The sequence below is a fragment of the Rhipicephalus microplus genome, unplaced genomic scaffold, assembly GCF_043290135.1.
Source record: "Rhipicephalus microplus isolate Deutch F79 unplaced genomic scaffold, USDA_Rmic scaffold_13, whole genome shotgun sequence".
Classification (NCBI taxonomy): Eukaryota; Metazoa; Arthropoda; class Arachnida; order Ixodida; family Ixodidae; genus Rhipicephalus; species Rhipicephalus microplus.
Window position 1 is genome coordinate 39,054,735 of NW_027464586.1, and position 24,423 is coordinate 39,079,157.

At 46.8% G+C, this 24,423-nt stretch overlaps 1 protein-coding gene across 7 annotated transcripts in view; it reads left to right on the plus strand.

Annotated features, from left to right (window-relative positions):
• LOC119164608 (EGF domain-specific O-linked N-acetylglucosamine transferase) overlaps positions 1 to 24,423 on the plus strand; it is a 387,898-nt gene that overhangs the window by 123,739 nt on the left and 239,736 nt on the right. For all 7 annotated transcript variants that reach the window (XM_075882748.1, XM_075882746.1, XM_075882744.1 and 4 more), the window contains exon 6: positions 19,710 to 19,814. In XM_075882748.1, coding sequence (XP_075738863.1) covers positions 19,710 to 19,814 — 105 coding nt within the window. The remainder of the gene's footprint in view (positions 1 to 19,709; positions 19,815 to 24,423) is intronic.

Below are 24,423 nucleotides of genomic sequence, written 5' to 3' on the forward strand. Positions count from 1 at the left end.
CCGGTGGAACAATTCGTCAGCCAATACGTTTTTGCACAACACCATCATGACCACCATCATCACTATCACCACCATCACCACCAACACAACCATCCGCCTGTGCGGAGTCACTCGTTGCCGTAGCATTTAGAGGACCTCGAGTTGGGTGAGCTACTTGTGGCTGTGGCTCGGTTTCTTCTGATGAAGCTTGGGGAGGCGGCGATGCTAGAACAAAGAGGACAAGGTGACAGCTGTTGCGCTGCAAGATACCGCCATGTCCTGTTTCTACTATGTAGCTCCTGGGTCTCTGTGCTGGGCTTAGCACAGTTCCTTTTACATTCTCTGGCGGCGCCGAGACTTGCTGTCCTACTGGAAGTTGTAATTGACGCCTGGCTGAATAGCGCTGATTGTAGCTCCTCTCCTGCTTTCTTTGGTAGGATGCATTTCTCAACACCACTGTGTCTTTCGATGGCACACTTGGCTGTAGCAATTTTTCCTTACTGGGGACTTTGGTCCTAAGCTGACGATCCATCAAAAGCTGAGCTGGCCTATAACTGTTGACGCCTAGGGTATCCCTGTAGCATAGGAGAGCCATGGGGAGGTCTTTCGCCTTGGTGGAGAGGGTTTTGACGGTGTGGACCATTCTCTCCACTTCCCCATTAGACTGGGCGTAGTGGGGACTGCTTGTCATATAGACGAAGCTGCACGAAGAAGCGAAGGCTGCAAAATCTCGTGACGAGAATGGGGGGTCATTGTCAGACCGAATCTCCTTGGGTATTCGAAGGCGGGCGAATATGCTTTTCAGCACATTCACTTCACCTTGCGTGGTTGTGGTCCTCATGGTTATTACTTCCGGGTACCATGAGTAGTAATCAACTACCACGAGGAAAGTTTGTTCATTAAAGTTAAATAGGTCCATGCCATGAAGTTGCCATGGACGATCCGGGAGAGGTGATGGTATAAGTGGCTCAGCGATGTTGACTCGAGTGACAGCGCATGTTTCACAGTTAGCGACCACAGAGGCAATGTCATTATAGATGCCAGGCCACCATACTGAATTACGCGCAAGGGATTTGCTTTTGTTAATGCCTTGGGGTCCCTTATAGCAGTGCCGATATTGAAGACCGAAGTGACGATGAAATCGCCAAATAGACACCATTGAGCAGTACACCATCGCTAACAGAAAGTTCCTCAATTACTGATGAATACTTGGAGATGTGCAATGGCAGCTTATTTTTCTGAGGCCACCCCCCCTGACAAAAGGAGATTAATGTAGTGCATTCGCCATCCGAACTTTGTGCTCGATGCACCTCTTGCATGCTTAGTGGCAAAACATCGAACGTGACAGCCACTGCATCTGCAACATAGCGCTCCATTACCTCAAGAGTTGTGCTGGCCACAGTTTCTGTGGTAAGAAGCTGCACCACATGCACTGGAGATTCACCCGGATTGTTGATGCGCGAGAGCAAATTAGCTGTAGCCAAGAGCTTACCAGGCACATGAAGTACCTTGAATTGGTAAAGCATTGTTTTGATCCACAGTCTTTGTATTCTTGGGGGCAACTTGTCGAGCTCCATCTTACCAAAAAGAGAGACGAGGGGTAAGTGATCTGTCTCAAGATCGAGTGGGATAACCTCGTACGAAATTATCGAACCTCCAAAGAGCCCAGGTTACAGCCAAAGCTTCCTTTTCAGTTTTGCTATATCTCTGCTCCGTCATTGCTCTTGAGGCAAAAGCGCTAGGACGGCACTCGCCTGATAGCTGCGTCTGAAGCAACACAGCCCCAAGTCCAAACGAACTCGCATCAGCTGAGACAGTCGTGGCATACGACCGATCGTACTTCGCCATACACCTAACGGATGTCAGTATTTCCTTCACCTTGACAAATGCGGCCACCTGTTCATACTGCAACGTCCAGCTTGAAAACTTGTTGAGGAGTGCTCGAATTGGAGCAGCTATCTCAGAGATATCTGGCAAGAACCTGGCCAGATGATCGATCATCTCGAGAAGACGCCTGACACTTGCAACGTCTTTTGGAGCTTCCATGGTCTTGATGGCTGCAACTGTGCCTGGGTCCAGCCTGATGCCTTGTGCGGACATGATTACTCCAAGGAATGGTACTTCCCACTCACCGAATAAGCATTTGCTCTTGTTTAGTGTGACCCCTGCGTCAGCAAAATGGGACAGAACCTGGTTCAGTCGGACATCATGTTCCTCTCAAGAACGTTCGAAGACAAGTATATCGTCAATCATACCCCTTTCTGTCCTTCAAGAGTTCTGGCCTTCTGCTTTTTAAAGTACTCTGGCACTGAGGTAATGGCAAACGGAAGGTGGCAAAAGCAGTATCGGCCAAATGGAGTTATAAAAGTTGTGAGGTCTTGCGACTGTGCAGCGAGTTTCACTTGGTGGAAACTTGCTGTTGCGTCTAGCTTGGGGAACACTGTTGCATCTACAATAAACCCGAGGACCTGTTCAACCGTAGGGAAGATGTGGCGTTCTCAAAGTACGATTTGATTTAGCCAGGTTAAATCAACACAAAGACGACAATTCCCCAACACTTTAGAGACCACCACCATTCCAGAACACTCTGGCGTTGGACTGTTGACGCGGCGAATTACTCCGTCACTCTCGAGGTTGTTCACTCACACCTCACAATTTCATGTAATGGTATGGGGATGCGACGAGGAATGCTGAGTGAGGATGGTGTGGTATCAGGCTTCAAGTGAATTCGATATTCATCTTTCAGGGTGCCAAGTCTGCGGAACAGTTCAGCATGAAGTGAAGCTTAAGGTGCTTTCACTCTGCCAAGGAATTGCAAGACATCGAGGGCCTGTATAGCCGGCAGTCCCAGAAGAGGGACAAAGAGCGATTCAATGACGAAGAGTCGCTGCGAGGATGTCTTTCCGCGCCAGCGTAGTTGTGCCGTATATGAATCAAGCACCCGCAACGGTTGACCTCCCGGTCTGGTAAGTACAGTGTCACCCTTGTCTAGCTTTACTGGAAGCTTGGGGAAGTCATCTGGTATGGCTGAGACCTCGGCTCCGGCGTCAATTTCAAATTGCATCGTGTTGTCATCCATGGTGACATCCACTAATAAAGACTTGGTCCTCGCCCCGACGGTACTCAGGTAAATGGATCCGACTTTTTGCTTTGATTTCCGCGAGCGACGAACTTCCGCGAAGTGCCTCTTTTTTCTACAAAAATTGCAGAGCGAACTGCGTGCTGGGCATTGCGTACAACGATGAGACTCGCGGCCACAGAATCCGCAAGTGGGCGTCTATGCATTGTGACGGTCGAAAGAAGGCTTCACGTTCCAGTGATAGTGAGCAGACTTCTGCGCCTTTGTAGCGTCCATGCGCAAAGTGCTGCCAGCTTGCGACTGCTGCTTTTCTTTTTCCGCGTCTTCTGCCTGACGTGCTTGCATCCAAGCTTTTTTGAGAGTGAGGTTAGCATTTCTGCATAGCTGGTCGGAAAGGCGGGAGTCGTGCAAGCTGGCATTGATTCTGTCATGTACTAGCCTTTCTTAAACTTGTGCTGAAGGATAGGCGCAGCGTTCCACCAACCTGCATAATTAAGCATAGTACATGTCGACGCTCTTGCCTGGCTACTGTATGTGTCTGTGAAAATGCGATCATTCGTAGAGCTTATTACTAGGATGAACGAAGTGCTTGGTAAAACTGTTGGCAACAGTCTTGTAAGAAGTGAGGGACGCAGCATCGATAGAGAATGTATCATGGAGCGGACGCGCTTTGGGGCCCATGCAATATAAGAGCAAGCGCACATATGTTTCATGAGTCCCGAGATGGCAGCGTAGTCTTCAACCTGGCTTTTCCACGTCAACCAGATCCCAACGTTGCCGAAGTCGTGTGGTTCCGGCGTCTGAAGATTGACACCCACCCATTTCTAGCTGGACTGCTCGGTAGACATGGCAAGGATGATGGCTACGCGCGACTACGGGTTTTCATCCCATTTCTTACACTATGTAGTGTTAACAGTTCACCGTGGACGCTTACCATGGCATAGCCTTAGCATCTGAGGAATTCGTAGAAAGAGAGCCGGTCGTCACTGAACCGAAACAACTCCCTTTATTCTCCTTTGCCCAAACGCTTCACGGCTGCGAGGGGGCGCCACAAACCACCACAATAGTAGCGACCTCTACAATCCTGGCTGGTTGCACCGCTTCTCTCTCTACTCAAATGTTTCGGCAAGCCAAGCACTTTACCACTTGGGAAGGCAAACTGTACTGACGCAACTACACCCCCTGTGGACGTCTGTGGCTACTTGTCATTATATGTCACGTGCGATCCGAAATTGGTTCAGCATTTCATGGGGACCCCCTATGTGGCCACACAGGTTTTTTTTAAAGACTCTCACATTCGCCTCGGGTATTACTGGCGTGGTATGTACCGTTTTATTTCACAGTACTCTCAGGCTTGAGACGAAAGACTCTCCCTCATCACGTCGACGGCACCTTATTACTTTTGCCATGTCCCTTTCCAATGTTCAACCACGTCAGCATCGACATCTATGGCTCCCTTCCCAGCACAGCAGGGGGTTGGAACCATTAAATCGTAGTTGCCATCGTCTACCTCATGCGGTATGCTGAAACTTCATTCCTTCCTTCATCTACAGCCAAAAACGTTGCCACTTTCATTCTGCACAATCTCGTCTTACGTCGTAGAGCACCTTGAGAGTTGCCAAGTGATCGTGGTCACGAATTGCTCTCAGATGTCATCACAGCATTGCCCCGTGAGTGCCGCATCAATGACCGCACCACAAGTGCCTATCATTCCCAAACCAATGGAATGAAAGAGTGTTTCAACTGCACCCTCGGAACATGCTTTACATGTACATCTCATCAGACCACTCCGATTGGGACTGAGTGTGTCGTGTATCACGTTCGTCTATAGTACCACCATTCAAAGCACTACTGGGTTCTCTCCTTTTTTTTCTCCTCTATGTATGCAAACCTTCTTGCATAGTACTGTGGACACCATTCTGTTGTACAGACCTGACGCCTCAGATTCCACGACCTTATTCCAAGCCACTGCATACATTGAAGAATGCCGCCAACTTGCTCGATCATTTACAACACAAGACCATGGGCACCAGAAACACCATCACGATGCATCCACCGTTCACTGGTAAACTACCTCATCGAGCCACTGGAACCGTCTTCTGACCATTGTTGTGGTCAGGAAATTGTCCAAGTGTCCAGACTGAAGCAGTGTTACGACCCTCCCATGTTCCCATGTTTTCTCGTCCATAGGTTGCCAGGGTGGCTCCTTATTTCATGGGGGATAATTGTAATCAATGTGAGTGACGAACGCTCCACTGTTACGGAAGACGACGATGATCATTGGCTGTAGTTGCCACTCGCGCACGCACTCCCCAGTAGCCTGACCTGCCCGATAAAAAGCCTTTCACCAAGCGACGTCTGAACCTCTATTGACGTACGACGCCCCAATTTTAATATATTGAAAATATATAACTCACCCAGACTCAGTTTCACCAAAATTTTTGTCAACCAGACTTGCTCGAGCTCAGACTCACCAAAGTTCCTGAAGCGGACTCACTCAGAGTCTCCAAATTGTTTCTTAAGGGGGCGGACTGGTCTTAGACATTTTTTGTTTATTTCTTCAGTGATCTTGATAAAACTGCAAAGGGTTATGCAGTTTTTTCTGCTGATTTCAAATATTTAATTAGCTTTCCTGTAACTCACTTTGTTGCTGAGATAACTTAAGTTCACCCCCTATTGTTTAAGGCCACCATAGAAAAAAAAAGTGCTTAATTAAAAGTGATATTTAGGATATGCCAACATAGACTAATGACTATAGAGTGAAAGTATGGAAGAGGTTTTTGTTTTTAGGCCTTTATTGGTTATTTTGCAGCAAAATGAACTATACATTTTCAAAAGCAGTTAGAATTGTGTTACAATTCTGATTAGTAATTAATTAAAAAGGCATGTGCTCTAAATTCTGCTTTCATACTTGCATTCTACACACATACAGGTTTCCACTGCAAGGATAATTATTGTTGTACCTGCCCTAGCTGCAGAGATATTGAGGCCTCAAAACTGAATAGTCACAAATTTACTTTTTTGAGAAAAATGGAAAAAACTGAAAACACACAGTTTCTTCAAAAAGCAACAATGATGGTGCGCATGTTTTGCAATCCTCATAAAGGTGCTCATAAATTGGTAGTAGAGCTTTAGACAAAGGTGCTGGCAAATTATAAAGAAGCCTCAAAGTCGGTTCCCCATTTTTTTGCAGGTTCTGCATGTTAACAGCACCAAGAATCTGGACAGTTAAAATGACATTACAAAAAAATTACTACTTTCTGGTGCGTGAAAATTTGCAGAGAGATAGAAAAATACTTGCAGAAACCAAATATGTCAATTTTAAAAAATGAACTTTTTTGTCACTTTTTGGTCCCAAAGAGCAGTCTGCCCCCTTAAACAGATTTACTCAAGCTGAAAATCAGCAATATTCGATTTAGTTTGGCCTAAACAAAATGTTTATGCAGATTAGTGCCATGTAATTAACTTTGAATATAAATAAATAAATAAATAAATATATATATATTGAAAGACGCAGGCAGACTAGGTACGGCGAGCAGGCAGGGCGAGCAGAAGCGTTTATTCTGCGATGTCTGGCTCGGCTCAGAACCACACCAAGAGAGAGAACGATGATGATGGGTATGTGCAAGTGAGAACGATGATGATGGGTATGTGCAAGTGAGAACGATCAAATGCTTGGAATGTGCTTACAATTTCCCCCCCCCTCTGCGAAGCGGCCAACCTGGCCGCCAGTCAGAGATCGGCCGAACGAGTAACAAAAGGCTTCATGCGTGAGACGTGAACTATTTCCGTGCTGCGCAGACGGCGGTCAGTGACAGACTGAAGCGGGGTGACGAGGTAGTTAACTGGAGATGTCTGTCGTACAACGGTGTATGGGCCAACATACCGGTGAAGAAATTTCTCGCAAAGGCCCGACGCTCGAACCGGGGTCCATAGTAAAACCTTATCGCCAGCATTAAAGGCCACGTCGCGTCGTTTTTTATCACAGCGATGTTTTCTCTCCTTTTGGGTTGCTTCCGTGTTTTTGCGAGCAATTTCACGGCATTGTGTGACTCGGGCTGCGAACTCTTCTGGGAGCGAGGTACTGCTTGGAGCCGGTGCAAAGAAAAATGCCGTGTCGAAGACCGAGGAGGCAGATCGGCCGTACACGAGAAAAAACGGGCTGTAGCCAGTTGATCGTTGTACCGCAGTATTGTATGCGAAGGTGACAAACGGTAAAATGTTATCCCAATTTTTGTGGTCAGGATGCAAGTACATCGATATCATGTCAGAGAGTGTTCGGTGGAAGCGCTCGGTAAGGCCATTCGTTTGCGGATGGTATGTAGAAGTGGTTTTATGCACTGTATTGCACGCCTGCAGGACTTCATCCAGGACCTTGGAAAGGAAGGCTTTGCCACGGTCACTCAAAAGGACGCGAGGGGCTCCGTGGCGCAAGACGATGGAGTTCAAGAAAAAAATTGGCGATTTCTGTGGCGGTAGCAGAATGAAGAGGTGAAGTCTCGGCGTATCTTGTTTGATGGTCGACTGCAGTGACGATCCAACGGTGACCGGAAGGTGTCAACGGCAAAGGACCATACAAGTCTATTCCGACAAATTCGAATGGTGTGGTGGGACAGGGAAGAGGCTGAAGGAAACCAGCAGGCGGGGATGTGGATCGCTTGCGGTGCTGACACAACGCGCACGAGCCCACGTATTTGGCCACCGTTGTGGACAAGCCAGGCCAGAAGCAGCGCGTCTTGATGCGATCGTAGGTCTTGTGGAAGCCTAGATGACCGGCAGCAATATCATCGTGGAATGCTTCCAAAACTCGAAGACGAAGGCAGCGGGGAAGAACTGGCACCCACTTGTTACCGGTGGGATGGTAAATGTAGCGCTTAAGCACACCGTCCTGAAGGCGAAATTGTCGAAGCTGGCGTCGCAAGCGGCTGTTGGGTGGTTTAGCGACACCGCGAAGGCGATCAATGAAAGACCGACAGTAGGAATCTGCCAGCTGAAGTGAACGTAAATCGGAGTTCGAAGATAGCTGCATTGGATCCAGCGATGCGAGCGATACGTGTTGTGAGGCAAGCTGGGTGTCAGAGTCATTCGGACGCGATGCGGTGGACGTATTGTCACGAGAGAGCGAAAGTGGGCACCGGGACAGCGCGTCGGCATCATGATGACATTTGCCAGACTTGTACGTAACTGTAAAGTCGTACTCTTGTAAGCGCAGTATCCAGCGCGCAAGACGTCCTGACATATTCTTCATTGATGAAAGCCAACAGAGTGCGTGGTGGTCGGTGATGATGGTGAAGTGCCGACCGTAGAGATACGGGCGGAATTTCTGTATCGACCATACGATAGCCAAGCACTCCTGCTCCGTGATGGTGTAATTCCGCTCAGCTGTTGACAGAGTCCGGCTAGCGTAGGCCACAACCTGCTCTTTAGAGGTGGAATCACGCTGCAGAAGGACTGCTCCAATGCCTTGTGCGCTTGCGTCAGTATGGAGTATGGTAGGCGCTCTCTCATCGAAGTGGCGCAGCACTGGTCCGGAAGTCAGGCGTTCTTTCAAAATTTCAAATGCAGATTCGCAGTCGTTGGACCATGAGAAAGGAGCACCAGTGGCCAATAACTTATTTAGCGGAGCCGCTAAGGTAGCAAAGTTGCGTATAAAGCGACGAAAATAGGACGCGAGACCAAGAAAGCTGCGCAACGTCTTTTGGTTGGACGGTCGAGGGAACTGTAGCACAGCTGCGATCTTCTCGGGATCTGGTTGGATTCCGTCTTTGGAAACGACGTGACCGAGGACTTTGATGCTTTTGCTGGCAAATGTACACTTCTTTGTATTTATCTGAAGGCCAGCCTTGGAGAGACATTGTAGCACCTCGTCTAATCGTTGAAGATGTTGGGCAAAGGTACTTGAAAAAACAACGATATCATCTAAGTAACAGAGGCAGGTCTTCCATTTTAGGCCACGAAGAACAGTATCAATCATTCGCTCAAACGTGGCTGGAGCGTTGCACAAGCCGAATGGCATTACATTAAATTCATAAAGGCCGTCCGGTGTGGCAAATGCAGTTTTTTCTTTGTCAGCCTCGTTCATGGGGATTTGCCAGTAACCTGATCGTAAGTCAAGGCTCGAAAAATAGTTCGCCCCTTGCAGTGTGTCTAAAGCGTCATCAATTCTAGGCATAGGATATACGTCCTTGCGTGTGATCTTATTTAACGCGCGGTAGTCAATGCAAAAACGAACAGAGCCATCCTTCTTTTTAACTAAAACGACTGGAGATGCCCAGGAACTCGAAGAAGGTCGTATTATATTTCGCGATAGCATCTCGTTCACTTCTTTTTCAATTATTTCTCTCTCTGATTGCGAAACCCGATATGGGCGACGGCGTATCACACGAGAACCGTCGGTTTCAATGCGATGTACAGCCGCGGAAGTCTGACTCAGTGTTGTGGTACAGCTATCAAAGCAGGCTTTGTGCTTAGCCAAAAGGGCCAATAGTGCTTCAGACTGTTTTGGTGTGAGGTCTGAACCAATGACAGGTCGAAAAGGGAAAGAACGTGAACCTGGAGCTGGTACTGGTGACGAAGACGGGCAGAGTGTCGCGATGGAGGTCAATGGAGAGAAGTCAATCTTTGCCACTGTCATTCCCTTGGGCAGCAGCACAGATTCTGCAGTTGTGTTAGAAACGGGCAGAAAAGCGCAGCCAGAGGAAAACCGGAGGAGGCAAGAGGCGACGAGAATTCCACGGGAGGTGCAGCGAAACGAAGGAGCCACAAGTGCATCACCGTCGGTTACTTGGGTAGATGCGACAGCTATCACGTGTTCGTGACCAGGGTGCAGGACGCAGTCTTCAACAATGACCAAGTTGGAGATCGAGGGTGATGAAACTGGAATGGGCGCATCCGTTGTATCCGTTATGTGAATGACGTTCTCTTTAAAGGATATAACAGCGGAAGCAGAATGCAGAAAGTCCCAACCAAGGATAAGTTCATGAATGCACGTGGGCAACACAATCATCTCGATGTGGTGACGTATACCATCAATAGAAACACGAGCCGTACACTGTCCGTCAGGTTGAATCAGCACGTTATTTGCCCCACGCAACACAGGTCCCACATAGGGCGTTCTGACTTTACGGAGGCGCGAGCACAAGTCACTACGCAAAACAGAAGTGGTTGCACCGGTGTCAACGAGAGCTTGCACAGGAATACCTTCAATAGTCACTGACAACATATTAGCTGGGCGAACAGGAGGTATTTTTGTTGGTCGACGGGACGCAGTTTTCCCTCCAAAAACTGCAATCCTTAGTTTTCCGAAGATTGGTCAACAGGACGGGAGATGATTGGACGAAGTGGCGATGCGGAGCGGCGATAGGGCGATGGAGAGCGTCGTCTGGAGGAGCGGTATTCCTGATGTTGACGAGGGGACACTGGAGGAGACGGAGACCGGTACTGCGCGGACGGGTAGGTGTCTGGAGCATAAAGATCTGGTCTTCGGAACCGGTCTCGTTCGAACTCAGCATAGCCTCGTCGTTCCTCTTGCTGGCGGCGACGGCAGTAACGAGAAATGTGGCCTCGTATACCGCAGTAAAAGCAAACAGGACGGGATTGACGCCACTGAGGATACAAGGGTGCAGCAGTCATTCCACCTCGCATAGCAGCCAAATGGCTACTAGCAGTATCCGTAGAGCTAGATGCCCCGGGAGCAGGCGGAATCGCAGCGATCTCCGCATATGTGGGCATTACCGTTTGAACAACCGGTGCTGCCGGTGTCGACCTGGGCGTCACATCGGCGTATGTGGGCATCGGGCGTGCTGGCGGAGCGACCGGGGATGTCGGTGTCGCCATTGCCGCTAACTCCTGCTTAACAAGATTCCGCAGGTCGAATGGTGGAGACGGAGCGGAGGCGACAGTGGACCGCTGCTGTGAGAACGATCAAATGCTTGGAATGTGCTTACAATATATATATATATATATATTAAGGGAAAGAAGTGTATACCTAAGGGCTCGTTTTTCCGTGTTTTTGACACAATAATAATGAGATCTAACAGACAGTTATGCCAAGGAATGTATAGGGAAAGTTATTAGAACAAAGGGAATGTAAATAAGAAGAAAGAAAAGTGGGTGAAAAAATAACCAGCCGTGAGCAGCAATTGAACCTACGACCTTCGAATAACGCGTTCGATGCTCTAAGCACTGAGCTATCACAGCGGCCCTCCCTCGATCTACTTTTTGGGGTTTATATGTGAATTTAGAAGTAGGAGTGTCAGTCAGCACCATCTATAAGCCAAGCGGCGAGTGTGAAACACTCTTTTATGCGCATGTGTGGCGTTACGTAGCACGTGAACTTATTACGAGCCGGCAGCTGATCAATAGTCCTTCGTGTACAACCTAATGACACCAAGTCTGCCAACACGAGACCCTCGTTAATGAATAAGGGAAAGAAATGTATACCTATGGGCTCATTTTTCCATGTTTTTTACACAATACAGTCGAACCTCGATATATCGAACGACGCAGCGATCGCGAAATAGTTCGATATATCCAGCATTCGATATAAAAAATCACGAAAGAAATGCGTCAACAGCTTGCTGAAAACAACCAACGAACCGTTCATGCGGGGTGCAGTAAATACTCACTTGAAGATTCAAACATAGTATTTATTGTGTTGGTTTAAAATATTGAAAAAGAGTAGCCTGCTTTTTGTTGGCCATGGCGTGTTTGACGATTGCGTCCTCAATATAGTTCAGGCGATCCATAAGTGATAGGCCGGTGCCTTCAATCGCGTCGCAGTGGCGGCGCACAAGGGCCAAGGCAGATACGACCTCAGCTGATGTCGGGAGCGGGGCACCATCAGCGCTTGCAGGATCCACCTCAGCAGAATCTTCATTTGGCTGCTCAGCAGTAGCTTCGGCCACATCCGTGAGCTCCGCCATTCGGAGTTACGCCTGTCGCGCGCCACAGCGCACGACAGGCCTAACTCTGAACACACGAACACTGCGAGCACAACGACCGATGCCTGCCGATGCTACGGGGGAGGAGCTTGCAACAAGTGCGCAGTGTGCCGTTGACACCATAGAGACTGTAACGACTGCAAGCGGCAAGGCTGCGGCGCGAGTCCGGGTGTAAAGCGCGCACACGGCGCGCCCATGCCGGCTCGCCTGACTGCATTCCCTTTCCCGGCAGCTGCGCGGGTTGCGTCCGAGACAGTCGTCTGCGTCCTTTTCCTCCTATACTTTCCTCCTCAAACTTTTCCTCCCACCTTTCCTTCCTCCGCGCGAAGCCGTGTCGGTGCCTTCGCATTGAAAGAAAATAACAGCTCCGCGCTTTTCACTTTCCTCATTCAAGAACTTCTACCGCAAAGCTGCGGCGCGCATACGCCGCTACGTTAAAGTGATGCTCTCGGCGCCATCGATGTGTGCAGCATTCGTAAACGCCCCGCCGCTCTACCGCTACTTTCGAGAGTTGCGGGAAAGCTCGCCACCTGCGGGAAAGCTCGCCGCCTGTCAATGGAGCGCAGGCAGTTTGGGGTGGCTGAGTTCGATATATCCATTATATGTCAAATTTTGTTCGAAATGAAAAATTAATAATGCATGCGATTTCCCGCGTGATATAGGAACCATTCGATATAAGCATTAATTCGATATATCCGTGTTCGATATATTGAGGTTTGACTGTAATAATGAGACTTAACAGACAGTTATGCCAAGGGATGTATAGGGGAAGTTATTAGAGCGATTGAAACTGTTGGGAAATATATATATTTATCCTTGTTGACAACGCTCCCGTTGTGCCATATTTCATGTGTGTGTGTGTGTGTGTGTGTGTGTGTGTGTGTGTGTGTGTGTGTGTGTGTGTGTGTGTGTGTGTGTGTGTGTGTGTGTGTGTGTGTGAGTGTGTGTTGTGTTGTGTGTGTGTTTTTAGAAAAGGTTTAGGAAAGCCGAAAGAGCTTGTATCAAATTTCACTCACAAACGGCTGCTGTAAGCAGATGTAGCAAATTCTATGCAGCGGGATTATTCGAACACGGCGGGCATTCAGAAAGCGAGTCTGGTCAGAATACTTCTTGGAGGAGTACATGTGCAGTAGCTCCACCCTCACAGCTTTCCCTTCATTGGCAGACAAACTTGTTTTTCGAGTATATTATCTTGCCTTGCTATGCATTCTTCTATCCTCAAGGAAAATATTATGCGAGTTTCATTGCATACATAAGCATAAGTTGCTGTTTATACATCACATTGACTAGCATAAATGTACTCTATAAAAAAATCACCTACTTACATTACAGTGCGAGTGAGGGCAGTGCATGTAGATCATTATTGCACCACCAAAAATTCGGCCGGGTTTCGCGGAAAGAAACTTCTAATGTCTCGTTAATAATTCAAACTAGAAAATCGCCCTGCGGTTAACAAGACTAGCTTTGTGATCAAATATTACGCTGCAAGAGGTGCTAATAATAGTTGTGCTTCTTGTAGGTATGCTATATACAGTGCATGAGCTTTTAAAGGGTGGTGCCAATAATATTTAAGATTATATTGTGTTAGCATCGAATTTGCTTTTTAGTCATGTTGGCCGTTTTTCTTTAATATGTGCCCTAATCTGTGCATGGTGTGATGCTATTTGATTTTGTACCTTTAAATAAGAGTTATGAATAGTTATTATCCAGTAAATATGTTTTTATTTGAAGATGTAAGGTGTTGTCAGGGGAGGTATTTATAAATCACCTCTCCTGGAATGAATTCCGGGGGTGTGGAGGAACGGACAGATTTATCATTTGAAAAGTAAATTTTTGGGCTTTACAAACCGGAACCTCAATACGATTACAAGGTACATAATAGTGGGAGGTTTTAAATATTTGGAACCATTGGTCAGCCAAATAAATGGGGCCCACAGAATCTCATTCAATAAATATGTTTTTGACTTAGGACTCACTAGGACCTAGACAAACCAAAATTCCACGGAAGTGAACTCACTCGGACTTGGATTCATCAATACTTTTATCAAACTGGACTCATTCGGACTCATACTCACCAGCATTTTCCGCAAGCGGTCTCACTAGGACTTGCACTCACTAATATATAATCAGCCGGACTCACTCAAATACCCCCTCAAGAATATTTTCGTCAACCGAACTCACCCGTGCTCAAACTCACAATATTTTCCTCAGGAGGACTCAATGAGACTCGGGCTCAGAAAAATATTTCTCAAGTAGACTCACTCGGACTCAGATTCACCAAAATATTCCTCAAGTGGATCCACTCGAACTCAGACTCATGAAAGTACAACTCTGCCGGACTCAGATTTACTTAAGTATAACTCGGCTGGACTCAGACCTCAATTTGAGTCTGAGTGAGTAGACTCATGAGTTAGTTTGCCAGCAGAAGTACAAATGAACACAAGAAGGTATAAAATAACATCACCAAGGAAATTGCGCGTGTATGGTACATCAGTATTCTATATTTTTGTGGCAGAGTTAAACCTTTTATATGAGGCATGCTCTGGGCAGCATGTCTTGTCTTTTATATGAGATGTCTCTTTTAGGCAGGGTACCTTGTATGCATTTTCTTATCTACCCGTCTTTTACTGTAAGCACATTGGTGTTCCTTATACCCATTTGGCTCTTATATCAGTGTCTCTTATAAAGGGGTTCGACTGAATATGCACTCTTTTAACATTTTAGCGTTAGTTTATGTCTGTAATGCCTCTGGTCTATACTGCCTCTGGCTTTGTGTTTATAATGTCTCTGGTTCGTTGTATTCAGGTGCAAAAAGCATTTCATAAATGAATTATTGCAGTACCTTTCAAGTGCACCACATTCAGAGCAATAAGTGGTGCGTCATTCTTAACATGAGTAATTTCACACAAGCAAATGAAACTACAGTTGGTCAGCTGAGCGTCCTATTTTTGTTTGTATATGAGGTTTATTTTGCTCATGAAAAGCACTTTTACATTATTGTAATAAATGGCATGATGACTTGACGTAGTGTTAAAGTTAACATCAATTTAATCGCCTGTTTAATCCCTTCGCTTGCATGCACAGTGATGTTAGGAGCAACGGCAGTTCAATGGGAAATAAATTTTCAAATTCTCATGGTCTGTGATGCATTTTGCTGGGTATTATGGGCTTCTTCCTTACTGTTACTAGATTCACAAACTGTGCCACCAAACAAACTGCACTACGGGAGAAAACCAGCAGCAGCGTACTAGGGAGAATTGTTCATCTGTCAATGGCTTTCTGTCACTACATTGTTCACTGTAGTTTAGAGATCACTTTGCCGCCACTGCATTTATTTAGCACTGCAAAAACATCAGTTAAGTTGTGTGGAGAGTGAATTCACAGTTACCTAGCTACAGCATGTACTTTATAATGTAGCCAGGGGATCATTGCTTTACTTGGTGTACACTAATCCAGTGTTCCTCCCAATTTCTGAGAAATGGTCAAGGCGGAAAATAACAAAATGTTGGTCAAGGTACGCAGTTCTTATATTCACTGGTACAATTTAAAAGACCGCAGTTTATACACAACATTGTGAAGCACCGCAAACAACCTGACACGGCCCGTGGGTCAGCTGCTGCACAGAGCACAGTAATTCCTTTCATCTTCGTCCGCATCGTGGCGCCACTGGCTCACTGCATGTTTCCTATATCATGTTGCTGACTATGTTGGGAGAAAGCTTGTATTTGTAATAATTGCGATCAGTGTAAGAACACCTGTCTCATACCTGCTAAGTCTCTCGGATTAGCTGGGAGACTCCCGGATTTGGACTGTTTTTTCCGGTTGTATGGTTGTCATGAAAATCTCCCGGAAATCATTTGCTGTGCGTGATCTGGCCGCATTGACAAAAAAGCTGCTCAATCTGCTCCAGGCTTATCGAACCTATATACCCCATTTTATTATACATGAGTTTAAGAAGCGTTTATGTAAACATACAGTATAATCAGTGATGAGAAGCCGCTGCAGATACAAATTATTGAAATTCCCCAGCCAAATTTTACTATGTACATTAGGCCTCAATTAGAATGTTCCGAATACATTCTCTAATCGCAGTGGGTGATACGAACTTTAGTACGGAAACCATCGAACGAAGGCCGAGAGCAGCATACTCGAAGCTTCGGAAGTACGCGAGTGACTGGCGCACGCATTGTCTTCTACAGTGCGTGTGATTGTCGTTGCCACAACCGTTGTGGAAGAAATCGCGGTCGCTCTTGACACAGTCATGTGTGGCGACGACATAACTGACAGAACCCCGAAAGTGTGCGCTCAACCAGCCAAAGCAACGCTGCTTTCCGCAAACTCTGTGGACAAAACTGCGGCAGATGCTATCTTAGATAGCATAAAACGGCTTAGTTTTGAAGATGCGTGCACAGCCAAATGCATGGGGATTGTAAAATGAACGCAACCGCCGCGCACAAAATCGTGGTCCCGGCATGCGATAGTGATCTACGAGCCCCGAGGGCACGCAGCAGTAGGTGTAAGGCAGTAAATATGTGAAAAACAAAAAAGTTACAGTTTCATCGCAAGGACGAAGCAATAAATGTGGCAGCAACTTGGAATGTAACGCTGAGAACGGCAAGCAGATCAAAACATGCAGCACGCTGCTCCCACTCAAATGACACACGAAAACGATACTTGCGGAACGAGAGCGAACTAACAACGTTTACCGCCCGACAAATAACACGCTGTTTAAACCAAAACGATGCACGATACGTAATCACAGGTACAGATGAGTACAAACTAACAAGTGCCCCAGTTGTAATACATCGCTGTGTATGAAAAGCTCACTGTTTTCGCAAAAGAGGCTTGTGCAGAGACCAAAGTGACCTTTGTGGGCCACGATTCTCCCGCCACAGGATGAGCGTTGCGCACAACCATCTACCCCCCTCCCTTCACGGGGCAAAGTACACGTGAGGGATAAGCACGCATCGGCGCATCGCGATGAGCTCGGCGCCGAGCGTGGGTGGCTTATTTTTTGTGAGTGTTCATATATATAGATACGTATACATATACGGAGAAGGACGGCGGCGATGGCGACGGCAAAGAAAAAAAAAGAGAGCCTGGACTGGTCATATAAAATAAAAATGGGCCAGACGTGTTTCGGCATTCCTGTTTAAAGAATCTAGTAGTGAGCAAAGCTTTGACCCGCACTTCTGCGACAGCCAGCTGCGCTGTCTCGTCCGTTCACGTGTGTCGCAGGAAGACACACGCAAGTTGTTTTGACCGAAATAAATTTTGCTAGTTTGTGGATCCTTTGAGACTCTCACCTTAGTGAAAAACTCTACCCTTGTGTGTTCAGCCACTCCTAGCCACTATAAGACAGCAACGCTGATGTTGGCGCTTGCGAATTAGACCTCCCTCCCACCCCCTTTTGTTTTTTACGATGGCCCCTCCCACGATCGCGAAAATCTCCCGGATTCAGAATCTTTGAAGTTGGCAGGTATGCTGTCTTGTATCCAGTGTTGGCGGTAACATGGTAGCTTGCTGCAATGTCAGCGTTGTTAACTGGAGAGTTTGCCGCCGAGCTTGAAAAGTATGTCCTAGCATCGATGCTATGGTGCACTTTGCATTATCTTCTAGGCGAGATCACTGCTGATGCCACTGTCACGTTAGAAAAAGGGTTGCGAAACAAGAAAGCTGCGATACGCTTTTATGGCGTGCGTGCGGACAGCTTGCTAAATATACTCAACCACCGAAGAAGAATGAAGTGCAACAAAGAAGCTATTTCCAAACGGTGTATGTCGATTGCGTGTATGGTAATTGCAAAATATAAAGATATTTAACTTTTTCACTTGCATTACTGCATTTTGCGCTCATCTGGAAAAAGTTGTGGTAAATTTCGCCCAGCATAATGTAAATCTTCTGAATTTCTTTGATTTTTTGGAAAAAAAATGTGTTCTTTATGTTAGTATACATTCAAACCTTGATATAAAAAACCCGGATATAAATAAATATCAGTTATAATGAGGTAAATAAAGAATAGTCTTGCAATAGGTGTAGTGTTGGAATATACCTGGCATAACAAATTTTTTTACATAGCAAACATTTGTAAGGTGTAACTTTTTTATAACAAATTTAAAGTGTATACAATAATTTATCTTCACATATTACAATAGCCTGTGGTTTATACTGAACTTGTAAATCCAAAGAAAAGTAATCGCTCACCAAGGTGTGTTCATCTCTCCAGCCTTCCACTCCCAAGATGAGGTGTGCATCTCTCCATGCAGGATCTAATGGTACTAGGCCTGTCATTCAGCATAACAGTCACTTGAAGCAGCGCATCTTCTATTTCTTCTATGCCTGTTGCATCATGCCAGTTTCCATTGCTCCGCACTTAGCGGTCTGTTTCTCCGAGTGACAGCGTAGTGGTGTCAGGTTATTAAGTATGCCATTGACTTCAATGACAAAAATCTGTGGCCAGGCTTTACCAAAAAAAGCCGATGACACAGAAGTTCTTAAAGCTTTAAAACTTGCCCATGACACGCGCACCTACAATGTGGACTGATACAAGCAGTTTAAGTTCATCCTGTTGTTTGTTTATTTGTTGTGTAATATTTATTACTCTTTAATATTTGCCTTTTGAATATATAAAATTGCTCTGTTTCGTTTTACTACTTTTACCTGTGCATTCCAGTCATATTTTGATCGTGATTAATTGTGTCGTCTGCACGGCACTTTCCTACGAGCTCGGATTAAACTAAAATGGTAAGACACACACCTTTAGGACGCTCTTATTTGTGATACGCTATCATGAACAAACAATCACCAAATACGAGTGAACAATATATCTCATAAAATCAGAACAGCGAGTGGCTGCAGAGCATTCTCCCATATCAGTCAAACAATCTACTTGGATTTAGGTGCAGGTTAAAGAATCCCAAGTTGTCAAAATTTTCGAAGCCTCTCATAATCACATGGTGGTTTTGGCACTTTTAAACCCAGATATTACTATTATTAGTTGTTAATGATTCCTAAAAGTAAAAATGGAATGTAGCACAAAGCATGGACAAAAGAAGGAAGCGCCGGCACAGGCGCTTGTTATGCCTGTGTTGTTTTTCTCTTCTTTTGTATCTGTTTTGCACTCCGCCCCATTCTCCCATTTCAGGCGAACCTATAATGTTATGTATACAGAGCATCACAGAGTGTCACTAGAGCATCATAAAAAAAAAAGAAAAAAAAAGAGAGAAATGATTTGTGATGCTTTTCATTCTTCTGCATTTGCCAATGGGCAGCTAACCTGCTTTACAAATACAAATGTAATACATTATAAATTTGTGAAGCAAAACCTGTAGTCTGGGGAAACATGATTGAATTAAATCTGATCATTCTGCTCTGTACAATTGTATAATCAAGGAATGTTTTATATGTTAATATTGCAGTCAACTGATACGTTGTGTCTCTGCTGTAGCCTCACTGTATGAAGATTTGACACTATTTGAGTCAAAAATTAGTCACAGAGTCAGGTTGTGCCTGCGCTGGGGGAAAGCACACATTCTTTCTCACATACATGCATAACAGACTAAGTTCTATTTGTCTGCTGTTTTAGCAACGGAGGTCAAAGCGTCTTTTTCATGTTCACAATGCTCAACTTGTCTTTCATACAAGAAATGTACTGTCGCACCAATGTCGGACCACTTTTGTTATGGAATGAAGTGTTTTTTTTTAATCAGGTATCGAGAAGATATCCTTGGGCCTGGCCTGGTTGGTGGCTACTGTCGGCTAGACAAGGACTCCCTACGCCTTCAAGGAGACCGCAAGAGTCCATTACAGTCGTGGTAAGTACTCTAGCGCGAAAAGCCCATGTCACGTATCCTGGGAGCGCTTGCGAAAGATTAGGATTGCGAGAGAGACGGGAGATTGTAGTGGCATGCCAAACAGACTTAATCTATGAATACTGCAAACAGTCAACAACCGCTCGATAGTTCACAAAAAAAAAAAAAACATGCCGACGATAATCTTGTATATGTCCAAAATGGAACTACCGTATTTACTCGCGTAGTCCTCGCACTCGCATAATTCTCGCACTCCCCACATCACCCCAACAAAAATACGATTCTTTTCCTCGAGTGATTATCGCACCCCCGAAAACTGTCGCAATAATGTCGTCTGCTCGATCCAGCCTCTGATAATGATAATGCATGCTACATGGTGCCATCTTTTAAGCATCAGCCGTACTAATATTGCATGAAGATTTAATCCAATCCAAGCCAAGTCAAAGCGGCAAGTGAGTGTTGTGGCGTGTTTTGTATGTTGTGTCGGTAATCTTGTCACGTTATGGGGCGATACTGAAGCTACACGGCTGCTTTCAAGTTGAAAGTGATTGATTGTGCACTAAACATTGGCAACAGGGCCGCCGGTAGGCCCTTCGCAGTCGACGAGTTTCGTGTTCACTGCTGGTGACGGCAGCTGAAAGCCACGAAGACGCGATGGGCCTGCCGTGTGATTAAGACTGAGATTGATGGTAAACTTTATTTCTTCAGAAGGAAACTGCGGACGATCCTGTTAAATAATCATCAGCCCAATACTGACATGCTATGCTTACCTTTTGAGGGCTCCTGTTGAGCAACGGACGCTTCTGCTACGCCCGCAACGCACACAAGCTTTGCATATGGTATTCTAATTCTTGACTATTTGGTCGCACCTTTTGTGTCTCGAATAAATCTTGCTTTATGTTGAACCTCTGCTTTTATTGTGGAAGTCGATATTAATTAGTACTTCTCAAAGCTTGCTGTTACTTTCTTGTGTGAGAATCCTGATTTGCGGCCGCTTCACTTCTCTTTCTTTTTCGCTCTGTACGTTTTCGTGGAAAGTTTTCGCCGCGTAATTCTCGCACCCCACAACTTTGCACCCGTTTTTTGCCAAAAAAAAGTGCAAGGATTATGCGAGTAAATACGGTAACTCAAATTCATGTTAGTCAACTCTAGCCTTAAACCAGTCAGTAGACGCTGTGTCTTCTCAGGGATTACATTAGATATGTCACGTGCCCTAATTGAACGTATTGTTACATAAAGATGACACGATGCGTGTCTATTTAAAATCTATATTCAAACTGATGCGTATGGCGTCGACTAAGATGGAGGACAGCACGCACAACCGCCAGACCACTTCCTCGTTGTCGTCTTCTGACCCCCATATGTCAGCTACGTGGCATTACCCCCCCCCCCCCCCCGGCGGTAAAAGGGCCATCTCAGTGCACATTAACTGCGGTCTTCAGTAGGCAGGTGGTAAGGTTTTAGCGTGCTGACATGCACAACATCCCTGGGTGTGGTTGCAGGCAGGCTTGTGGTCCCAGATGCAGGAATGATCTCATAGGTTACGTCGGTTACCTAGTGGATGATACGGTGAGGACCCATGTAGCGAGACAACAACTTCTCTGATAAGCCAACTCGACGAACTGGGCACCACAGGAGAACAAGAGAACCGGGTGAGAAGTGAACGTCAGCATGCCGGCTGTCGTAGATGGCTTTCTGGGTGGCTTGCGAAGTCGAAAGTCTAGAGCGGGTGATCTGACGTGCGTGGTCGGCACGAGCAATAGCGTCGCGTGCATATTCGGTTGACGGTGTTGTAGTGATTGGAAGTAGGGTGTCAAGTGGTAACGTCGGATTGCGGCCATAAAGCAAATAAAAGGGTGAATAACCAGTGGTGTCGTGGCGCGAAGAATTGTACGCGAAGGTCACGTGAGGTAGCGCCAGGTCCCAGTCAGGGATGTCGGAGGACACATACATTGCGAGCATGTCCGTGAGGGTCCGATTTATCCGTTCGGTAAGGCCATTTGTTTGGGGATGGTAGGAAGTGGTCAGCTTGTGGTGCGTCGAGGAAGAGCGCAGAAGATCGTCGATTACATGGGACAAAAATGCGCGGCCGCGATCCGTGAGTAATTGGGGAGGAGCGCCATGGTGCAGGATGACGTCGTGGAGCAAAAAGTCCGCAACGTCAGTAGCGGTGCTGGTGGGGAGCGCTCGAGTGATGGCATACCTAGTCGCGTAGTCTATAGCAACGGCGACCCACTTGTTGCCCGATTTCGACTCGGGAAAAGGACCGAAAAGATCTATACCAACACGGAAGAAAGGTTCGGTTGGGATGGAGATCGGTTGAAGAAGTCCAGCTGGGGGCGCAGTAGGTCGCTTCCTACGTTGGCATTTATCGCAGGAGGACATGTAATGGCGAACGGACCGGGCGAGACAGCGTCAAAAGAAGCGGCGACGCACGCGGTCGTACGTCCGAGATACACCCAGATGACCAGCAGTTAGTTCATCGTGAAGCTCGCGCAGCACGGTTGAACGCAAATTTTTCAGCACGACAAGAAGGAGCTCAGGGCCATCTGGCTGGAGGCTACGACGGTACAGCGTGCCATTCAGGAGGACGTACATGCGAAGTGACGTGTCGTTCGGAGCAGATTTCAGATGGTCAATAAATTGTCGCAGAGAAGCATCACGACGTTGCTCATCACCAATATGAAGAAACTGAGACTTTTACATGACGCTGAGGCTAGGCTCGATGTCTGGTTCGTCGGGCTTATTAACAGGGTAGCGGGATAAGCAATCGGCGTCCAGATGAAGACGTCCAGACTTATAAGCAACCGAGTAGGAATACTCCTGTAGGCGTAATGCCCAACGACCAAGTCGTCCAGTGGGGTCCTTCAGATAAGAATGCCAACGCAGCGCGTGATGATCTGTGATGACACGGAAAGGGCGGCTATACAAGTAAGGACGGAATTTCGAAACCGCCCAAACAAGGACGAGACACTCCCGTTCTGTTACAGAATAATTGCGTTCAGACTTAGAAAGCAGACGGCTTGCGTACGCGATTACACGGTCGTTGCCCCGCTGAATTTGCGCCATAACTGCACCAATTTCGTGAGCACTCGCATCTGTTCGCACTTCTGTAGGAGCATCGGGGTCGAAATGTGCAAGAATAGGAGTTGTCGTTAGAGCGGTGATTAGCTGAGAAAAGGCGTCAGCTGGAGGAGGGCTCAACAAAATAGGACGTCTTGTTTGACAAGGTCGGTAAGTGGCCGTGCGAGTGCCGCAAAGTTTTTTACGAACCGGTGAAAGTAGGAGCAGAGGCCCACAAAACTGCGAACATCATGGACAGAGCGTGGGACTGGGAAGTGTGTTACAGCACGTACTTTCGCCGGGTCTGGCCGTACTCCGGCAGCGTCAACAAGGTGACCCAATACGATAATCTGACGAAGACCGAAGTGGCACTTGGAGGAATCGAGCTGCAGGCCGGCCCGTCGAAATATGGATAGAATGGTCGAAAGGTGTTCAAGGTGGGTTTCTAAGGTAGGTAAGAAAATGATCACGTCGTCCAGGTAACACAAACATGTCGAACATTTAAATCCTTGTAGGAGCGTGTCCATCATTTTCTCTAAGGTCGCTGGAGCGTTGCAGAGACCGAATGGCATGACCTTGAATTGGTAAAGACCGTCAGGGGTAACGAAGGCGGTCTTTTCTCGGTCCATGTCATCTACAGCGATTTGCCAGTAGCCAGATCGGAGGTCGAGAGATGAAAAGAAGGTGACGCCATAGAGGCAATCAAGGGCATCGTCAATGTGTGGTAGAGGGTACACGTCTTTTTTGGTAATTTTGTTGAGGTGCCGATAATCAAAGCAGAAACGCCATGAGCCGTCTTTCTTTTTTACTAATACCACGGGAGATGCCCAAGGGCTCGTTGATGGTTCGATTACGTTTTTCGTAAGCATTTTGGCCACTTCTTTCTGAATCACTTCTCGCTCGGACGCTGACACGCAATACGGCCGACGGTGAATGGGCGCAGAGTCACCAGTGTTGATTCGGTGAGTGACAATTTTAGTCTGGCCTGAGGGACGATCGTCGGTGTCGAAAATGTCACTGTATGAGGCCAAAACTTGGCAGAGAGCGTCGGCCTGGTGAGGCGACAGCTCCGATCCAATCATGTTCCGAAAAATACCATTGTCTGAGCTGGGTGACCGTGAGACTGCGCTGCGATCAAGAGCAGATACAGCGACAACACTGACACCGTCCTCTGTTATGGCAGTTATCTGGGCTAGAGACATCTGGCAGGGCAACACTTGAGGGGTGAAACCAAAGTTAAGGAGCAAAAGTAACACACAGTTATCCGCTATGGTCGCGATGGTATAGGGCACAGTAACACTGCGCGTCAGCCGAACGTCAGTAGTTGGCGTAACGATATAATCACCGTCGGGAACAGGAGGGGTCGATGACAAAGACACGTACGTGACGGCTCGAGGTGGCAGGTGAACGCAAGTGGTTGGGCTCAAGCGGCTGGTGGGCTTTGCAGAGTAGTCGGCAAAGATTGGAAGATCAAGGCTGAGGGTACCAGACGAACAATCAGTTAATGCCGAGTGTGCCAAAAGGAAATTAAGGCCAAGTATGAGGTCAT